Consider the following 8973-nt stretch of genomic DNA (forward strand, 5'->3'; position numbering starts at 1 on the left):
AAATGCCTATAATACAGTTTATACCATTTTTTGATAAAAAAAATTCTCAAAGTGTTTGTTAACAAAGTATTTACACTAGAACAGGATGTGTTAGTCACATGCTTTTAGTCCCAACACTTCAAAAAGTTATAAACATCATGAGATAAGGATCCAATCTACATGAGACCCTATCTGACTACAACAATAACCACAACAGAAGTGCACACAGTAACTGTACATTTCCTACTTCTGTATGTCACTTGCTAAATTCCTGCCAACTCTTATAGACACAGATAAGAAGACATACTTTACACCTTCTCTGAAGATTTCTGTGTCATGGAACACACCTGTAATGCCAGCACTTAGAAGTTAGGACTGGGAAAATGCAGAGATCAAGGATAAGAAACCCATGATGGAGGAGGACACACAGGTACAGACAGAATCTCCAGGCAATAAACTGAGAAAAGTCGGTAACTGCTGTGAGAAGAGGTGGGTGATGACCAGAAAGCTCTAGTTTATTAGCAGATTAAAATGGCAAAAATTGAAGTGCAAAAATGGGAGGAACCTCCTCATGTCAGGATTCTAAAGATGAAATGGAGACTCAGAGTGAGTCACTGGACCTGTTTGGTCTTCTTCCCACTGTGGCCACATTTAATCAGCATCCTTTCGCTATTTTTCATTTTATGTATGACATTAGTTGCCTTATTGTATTGGCCAATCACAGCTTATTACCCCTGTCAGAAAATAGGCTTTGACCCTAAAATATCTCTTGACAATTGCATGGAGATTCCTTGGTCAAGTGTCCACACGTCTTGTAGGACAATGAAAGAAACACCTCTGTTTTTAGAAACAGGGCACCTGGAAAGAATGACTCCAGATACATACTCAGTATTGAAGACAGGTCTCACTCCCTGTAGATACAGAAAACAAAAACAGATGAGTCTGGGATGCCCACTTCCTCAGGATGGAGGACAACAGGACATACAGCAACAGTCCTCTAAATCTACAGGGAATACTGTACCAGGAATCTTAAAAGTTCTTATTAATGAAATCAAACCTGGGGCCAGATATTGGGGTTAATCCTGGAAAATCAGAGAAACAGAACAAGCCACAGCTACTTCACCTTGCCAGTTCCTCAGCAGATCCTGTTTCCTCAGACTGGAAACCTATGAGTCCTCATCCAGAATGAATCTCAACTGAACTGCTACTCACAACCTGAAAGATTAACCAGCCAAATGCTTCTAGTTTCTGATTTTCACGCCTTATATACCTTTTTGCTTTCTACCACCACTCCCTGGGATTAAAGGCGTGAGTCACCACACACTTGGCTGTATCCTTGAACACATGGATTTCTGCCTCTGGAATGCTAGGATTAAAGGCCTGGGCTACCACTGCCTATCCTCTATGTTTAATATTGTGGCTGTTCTGTCTCTGACCCCAGATAAATTTATTAGGGTGCACAATATTTTGGGGAACACAATACCACCACAGAATACTCTTCAAGTTTGGGAACAGCTGTCAGAAGTAGTGAGTGAGGACCAGACATCTCTAAAAATATCAGCAACTTAAAGAGGGAAATTTTACAAACCAGAAAAGGAAACATCCTGAGTTCCTAAAGTAGAATTAGTGTGTTTATAGAGGACCCCCACTCTGTGAGAAGGATTTTCCAGAGCTCTGTTTAAGTCAGATCCAAAACATCTCTATAATTCTAACAGGAAGAATTATTTAAAGGACACTAAATATACAGCAAGTGATAAAAAAAAAAATGGCCACACTTCCAGAACCCTGGGTTCAATTCCCAGCACAAAACATACAACCATCTCGATCCAGACACAGGGTAAACAAAGACCTTTTTGCCACCCCAGCCACTGAGCATGAACATGGTGCACAGAAGCACATGCAGAAAAAATTATCATACACAATAAAGAGGAGCCAGGCGGTGGTGGCACATGCCTTTAGTCCCTGGTTCTAGGAGGCAGAGGCAAGCATACCTCTAAATTGTAAGAGAGAACTGCAAGAGGTTAGCTTCAGAGCAAAGAGCAGAGAAATATCGTAACTGGAGGTGGTCTAGACTAGTCTTTAGCCATTTTAAAATTCTGATCTTCAGGATTATACTTCTCCAGAATTTCCAAAGGGACTGACAGAGACTTGGTTTTCTGAGTCATGGAAAGATTAACTACTGAGAGAGGAATCTCTAGGGCCCTGATTCCCCACACAGACCCAGCTCTAGGGCCTGGTATCCTGGGAGCAGTGTCTGGGGACCAGTTGCTTATTGTGATCTCTGTACTGGTCCTGTTCACAACATCCTTCTGAGTCCTAGTCCTGATGCTGATGTAGCTGACAGAATCAAGGAGGGAAAGTAAAATAAAGGCTACCTACCTCACTGAAGTGTCCATCTCTGGCCCTGATTATGGGGTTTCATTGCCTCACTGCTGTGTCACAGTTTTTTATTGGCCAGCTGAAGCCACCTTACCCTGCACTAAGCCTGACTTCCTGGTGATCAGAGATCACCGGGATCTAGGGAAGGTGAAGGAATTTAGGATGGGAGTTGGCTGCTCTGTCAGTGGCCATACACACCATGCCCAAGGAAGGCCATGGGTAGAAATAGTAGGAGTTGAGAAAGAAAATGTACCAATGATATATCTCTGATGATTTCCAATGCAAAAATCACCCCAGTGTCTCACTATGGCACCATGTGGCCCTCCACAGACCCTCAAGACCCAGACATGCAGCACAACACTCCGTATACCCATGGGGAACTTCTAAACAACATCATACCATCTAAGTTATGGCCACCATTTAATATATCTAAGATTAAGGACCCGGGTGTGGTGGTATTGTATTCCCCAAAATATTGTGTACCCTAATAAACTTATCTGGGGTCAGACAACAGAAAAGCCACTAGATACTTAGGATAGGCAGTGGTAGCACACGCCTTTAATGCTAATATTCTAGAGGCAGAAATCCATGAGTTCAAGGATACAGCCAACCATGGTGACTCTTGCCTTTAATGCCAGAAAGCAAGCCTTTAATCCTAGGGAGTGATGGTAGAAAGCAGAAAGGTATATAAGGCATGAGGACCAGAAACTAGAAGCATTTGGCTGGTTAAGCTTTTAGCTGGTTAAGCTTCAGGCTTTCAAGCAGCAGTTCAGCTGAGACCCATTCTGGATGAGGACTCAGAGGCCTCCAGTCTGAGGAAACAAGATCAGCTGAGTTGGCCAGGTGAGGTTAGCTGTGGTTTGTTCTGTCTCTCTGATCTTCCAGTGTTCACCCCAATACTTGCCTCAGGTTTGATTTTATTAATAAGAGCTTTTAAGACTCTTGCTACTTCTGGCTCCCAACGTTCGTGGTACGAATTCATGAAAAAGCTGCTTTGCCTGTGGCCTTGTGGTCTCCAGCTCAGGCCCAAGCTACACTCAGCTGGTTGGGGTGACAGATGCTAGTAGGATTTACTAAAGGAGGGAGAGGCAGGAGGATCCCGAGTTTGAGGCTGGCCTAGGAGGCTTGGGAAAAGCTTCGGCCCTGGGCTGAACCACAAACAGTGGTGGAACCATGGAGGCAAAAGCTGCTGCTCTGAGTTGCTGGCTCCTTCTCATTGTGTTTGTGACTGCAGTGATGCTGCTACCTGGAACCAAGGGTTTACTGCTGCTTCTTTAGAGAAGAATTGTCAGGACCATCGTGTTACAAGAAAGCATCGACAAAGGTCAGTTTGGAAAAGTTTGGCAAGACAAATGGTGGGGAGAAATTGCTGTGAAGATTTTCTCTTCTAGGGAAGATCATTCGTGGTTCCAAGAGAGAGACATTTATCAGACTGTGATTGCTCCAAACCACAGAGGAGGCACACACACACAAAAAAAAAATCTGCAGGGGATGATGACCACGCCTAACAGCGACTTTGAAATCTTCGAAAAGATGGCAGGAGCCCACAGTGAAAATTCCACATGGAATGTGATGAAGCCATTAAGCTAATTAACACCACCAAAAGATTGACTTTGGACTACAAACTACTCAGGACAATTTGAGATGGCTAGCTGAGATGATCCAGCCTGACAGACTACTTGGACAAGGACTTGTGACAAGCCCTGTACTTTTTAATTACGCAGTGCCTGGACAAATGATACAGGACTTGACAATTAACCCCAAAATTTCCTTGTCAGGATTCCCTAAAGATGCCTTTGCCCCTAGAAAGCAGGAAGTAATTTTAAGAAAACAACGCCCACATTCCCAAGAGGTGGGATGGGAGGTTTTTGGTCGTTTGAGTTATGGATATTGTCATTGTTTATGATGGTTGGTTAAAGTTGTCAATTGTTAATGATCAGGAAAGAAGCTAAACAAGGAGATTAGATTCAGAGTTAAGAAAAAGAAAAAGGAAAAAGAGAATATAGATTTGAGGTAGATGATTGACTCTACTCTGAGAAAAAGATAAAGAAATAATAAAATAGTGTCTTAGAATGCTCCTGTGACCTGTGCCTGGGAGAGAGAACCCTGCCAGCTCCTTTTCTTTTCTTTTTGGTTTTTTGAGACAGGGTTTCTCTGTGTAGTTTTGGTGCCTGTCCTGGAACTCACTCTGCAGACCAGGCTGGCCTTGAACTCACAGAGATCTGCCTGCCTCTGCCTCCCAAGTGCTGGGATTAAAGGCATTTACCACTAGGACCTGGCTACTCCTTTTCATTTTTAACAGTGACTTTTGTTTTTTACCAAAGAATAATGTGTTGAAGAAATTTGGGGTTAGCTTGTAAACCCTGAAGACTAGAAGCAACGATTGAGGTCGCTCAGTTGCTCTGTCTTGAGTCAGATGTCGCTAAGTTCTCAGGACCGCTAATCTTCTTAGTCATCTCTCTGTTCACTGCTCTCTACAGTTTCTGTTCTTTGTCTTTACAAGGCTGTCTTACCTGGGAATTGTGTCATCTATTTTTTTGTGTATCTGAGAGGCTGGCTAGAATCTGAGGCCCAGATAAACATTGTGAGGACTTAGAACCTGGCTAACCCATGTATACCAGATAGCCATTCCCAGCTCCAGTACAGGACGTTGGAGCTGACATTTCTTTATTCAGCAAAGGCTGAAAGCAGCTGTCTCAGAAAGGCCTGGCTTTCAAAGGACAGCTGTAGACAAAGAGGTCAACACAGAAAAGGAGGTCTGGGATCCAGAGGTGGCGTGGCAGCAAAGGCAGCAGATAATGGCAGCTTTAAACTCGCAGACTGCCGTGCAGTTCCAGCAGTACGCAGCCCAGCAGTACCCAGGGAACTACGAACAGCAGCAGATTCTCATCCGCCAGCTGCAGGAGCAGCACTATCAGCAGTACATGCAGCAGTTGTACCAAGTTCAGCTCGCACAGCAACAGGCAGCGTTACAGAAGCAGCAGGAAGTGGTGGTGGCCGGGGCTTCCTTGCCTACATCATCCAAGGTGAATGCAGCTGGAGCGAGTGATATGGTGTCAGTTAATGGGCAGGCCAAAACCCACACTGTCAGTTCTGAAAAGGAAAGTGAGCCAGAAGTGGCAGAAGAAGCCTTGGAAAATGGACCAAAAGAATCTCTTCCAGTGATTGCAGCTCCATCCATGTGGACAAGACCACAGATCAAAGACTTTAAAGAGAAGATCCGGCAGGATGCAGATTCTGTGATTACAGTCCGCCGAGGAGAAGTAGTCACCGTTCGCGTCCCCACTCATGAAGAAGGCTCGTACCTCTTTTGGGAATTTGCGACAGACAGCTATGACATTGGGTTCGGGGTTTACTTTGAATGGACAGACTCTCCCAACGCAGCTGTCAGTGTGCACGTCAGTGAGTCCAGTGACGAGGAGGAGGAGGAGGAGGAGGAAAATGTCACTTCTGAAGAGAAAGCCAAAAAGAATGCCAACAAGCCTCTGCTGGATGAGATTGTGCCAGTGTACCGGCGGGACTGTCACGAGGAAGTGTATGCGGGCAGCCACCAGTATCCAGGGAGGGGAGTCTATCTCCTCAAGTTTGACAACTCCTACTCTTTGTGGAGGTCCAAGTCAGTCTACTACAGAGTCTATTACACTAGATAAAGCCCATGTCACAGAGCCTGGAGTCCAAGGTTGGGCAGAAGATGACATTTAATTTCTTTTGACTTTTGTGGCACATTGGAGTCAGTGTTTACCTTCTTGATTTTGTTCTGATGGTTTATGAACTCTTGCTGGGAACCAGGATTTCCTGAGACTCTTAGCATTGATGCTCTGAGGTTAAAAGCCGTTCTGAAGACTCATCTAGCCCTTGGGTGCTGACCAGCAGAGCCACTAGTGGATACTGGAGTTACGTGAGCTACATGTTAAATATTCAGTCTCCAAAATAAACGTCCCAGCGTTGACCCGACCTGGCTGGTGGTTAGTCCATTGCTGTCTGCTCCATGTGTCCTGCCAGAGCCCGCTGTTACAGCTCTAATTGAGAATGCTTCTCTTGTAGTCTGCATCAGCTCCAACTGAATGAAGCTCAGCAGTTTGAAACTTAAAAACTCAAGACTTCACGGATTATAGTAGAAAAAGAAATGGCCTCAACTTGGTCTTACCTGAGTGACCCAGGTTGTTTTTGTTTTGGATACAGCTATTTAGTTAGTTATGTTACAAAGAATTATTTTCTGAGAGAATCTTAAACTTAGAATGTTCCAACTCAGTAGATAATTGACATGTCAGGATACATAGAACACCTCAGCATCCTTCCTACCAGGTCCTCAGCTCTCAGGCTTTTTCTTCCATTTGCCATTCACACTACTGCTAACAAAACTAGTTGATTTTGTTTTGATATAGCTTTGTGAAACATCTCAAATTGAAATTATTTTCTGGAAAAAGCATACAGCCAGGAGTTTTATGAACTCAAATTGGCACCTACTGAATTAAAATATGCAAAATCACTTTAATGTAATTGAGCATTTGAGGAGTACCATTGCACTAATAGAAAATCACTGCCAGGGACAGTCCAGATTTCTTTCTGTGTATTATTAGGGCACAAACTCCACGATCCAGTTTGGAAAGACATACTAGAGAAAATTGGAAATGCATAGGCCCGTGCTTAAATGTTACAGCTTTAATCTGTATTACGACCTACTGGTGGGAAAAGGTACATCTTTGGTTTTCTTATGAAAACAAATCCACATTGATTATTTTCAATTTGTGTGAGTGGTTAAGTATCCAGAGGGAGGGAGATGTAGATAGATAGTGACAGAGACAGTGCACACCTTGTTACTTTGTCACTGAAACCAAGACTTCCTTTTGACATCACAGACCACTTCCACAGGGATCCCATTGGCTGGCTGCAGTCTGCACAGTTCACTACACAAGGCTGTTAGAGGTTTTCACATGCTGCATTTCTTCTGTTTTTAATACCTGGTTTTATAGGTATTTAACTCTGTTCTCTTTTGGTTGTTAAGAAACTGGATTGTTTTCTCCTAACCAGTGCTTAATCTGTGTTTTGGAATTTTGATTCAGAAGTAGTCGAATGACTATGCTGTTACATCCAGAATATTCGTTAGGCTGCTCTGCAGCTCTTCTGCATATATAGAAACCACAGAGTTAGGATTTTTTTTTAATGAGAAAAAATACTGTATTTAAAATGTAAAATAAACTTTTAAAAAGCAGGCACTAAAAAAAAAAGAAATAATAAAATAAATGGGAAGATCACTGAATCTACACTAAAAAAGGGTAAGATATAAAAATGACAAAAGGTAGATTACTGAATCTATTATGAGAAGAAAAAACACTTTTAAAAAGGAATTACTTGTTTTAAATTGGATAAGTAATGAAATTTTTTGAGTTTATCAAATGTTACTGGACTGTACATTGTTAATATATAAATGGAGTTTTGACTGTATGTATTGTATATACTTATTAGATAGTTTTTCTTGTATTAGTTATAAGCTTTTTTTAATTTTTGACAAAAAGAAGAAAAAATGTGGTAGTATTGTGTTCCCCAAAATATTGTGTACCCTAATAAACTTATCTGGGATCAGACAACAGAGAAGCCACTAGATACTTAGGATAGGCAGTGGTAGCACACACACCTTTAATCCTAGCATTCTAGAGGCAGAAATCCATCTGTTCAAGGATATAGCCAAGCATGGTGACTCACACCTTTAATCTCAGAAAGCGATCCTTTACTCCCAGGAAGTGATGATAGAAAGCAGAAAGGTACATAAGGCGTGAGGACCAGAAACTAGAAGCATGTGGCTGGTTAAGCTTTCAGGCTTTGAAGCAGCAAAGTTCAGCTGAAACCCATTCTGGATGAGGACTCAGGGCTTCCAGTTTGAGGAAACAAGATCAGCTGAGAAGTTGGCCAGGTGAGGTTAGCTGTGGTTTGTTCTGTCTCTCTGATCTTCCAGTGTTCACCCCAATACTTGCCTCAGGTTTGATTTTGTTAGTAAGAAATTTAAGATTCATGCTGTACCCAGGTGTGCTCAGCCTTGTGATTTTCTTGGATCCTATGTCAATTTGACCAACTCTTACCACATCTCTGTCCCTACAGTCATCATTGCTTAGTTCTGATCTTATATTAGTGTCATAGTTTGAGTCTGTCACCTGGGGCAGCTCCCATGGCTGTATAGCTATTTATTGTATGCCTGCGGGGAAATAGGCAGCATCAGATGTGCAGAATGAGGGAGACTTACTCTACCTAAGTTGTCCCTCCCTGCTGACTCCAAGGGCTGTGAGGTCAGATGTGGATCAGGTTTCAGCACTTGGCCAGAGGCTTGATGCTGTGTCCAGGTGTAGAGGGGGCTCTGGAACTTGCTGGAGGAAGGTATCCAGGCCTCAGCTGGATAGAATGTCTCACATACATGGGAGAGAACAACTCTACCACATGAACAAGAAACCTGCCTTTCATTGTCTAGGCTCCTCTTTTAGGAGGTCTGCTTCTTAGATTTACCCCTAAGTAGTGCTGGAGAATCTACCAAGTGCCTAACCCTGGAATCCAGCAAAGAGCAGTATCATGGCCTGGATTGGAAGTGTGGCTTAGGTTTTAAAAATGCTAACTGCTTTGACAGTG

The 8973-nt window shown here is 42.9% G+C and overlaps 1 protein-coding gene across 1 annotated transcript; it reads left to right on the top strand.

Moving 5' to 3' along the window:
- Nucleotides 1–3852: 3852 nt before the first annotated feature.
- On the top strand, nt 3853–6313 carry LOC119086731 (Golgi resident protein GCP60-like). Its single transcript, XM_037199559.1, has 2 exons — nt 3853–3927; nt 5034–6313. The coding sequence occupies exons 1-2, from the start codon at nt 3853–3855 to the stop codon at nt 6006–6008; spliced, it is 1050 nt and encodes a 349-aa protein (XP_037055454.1). The 3' UTR covers nt 6009–6313.
- The last annotated feature ends 2660 nt before the right edge of the window (nt 6314–8973 follow it).

The sequence above is a fragment of the Peromyscus leucopus genome, chromosome 16_21, assembly GCF_004664715.2.
Source record: "Peromyscus leucopus breed LL Stock chromosome 16_21, UCI_PerLeu_2.1, whole genome shotgun sequence".
Taxonomy (NCBI): domain Eukaryota; kingdom Metazoa; phylum Chordata; class Mammalia; order Rodentia; family Cricetidae; genus Peromyscus; species Peromyscus leucopus.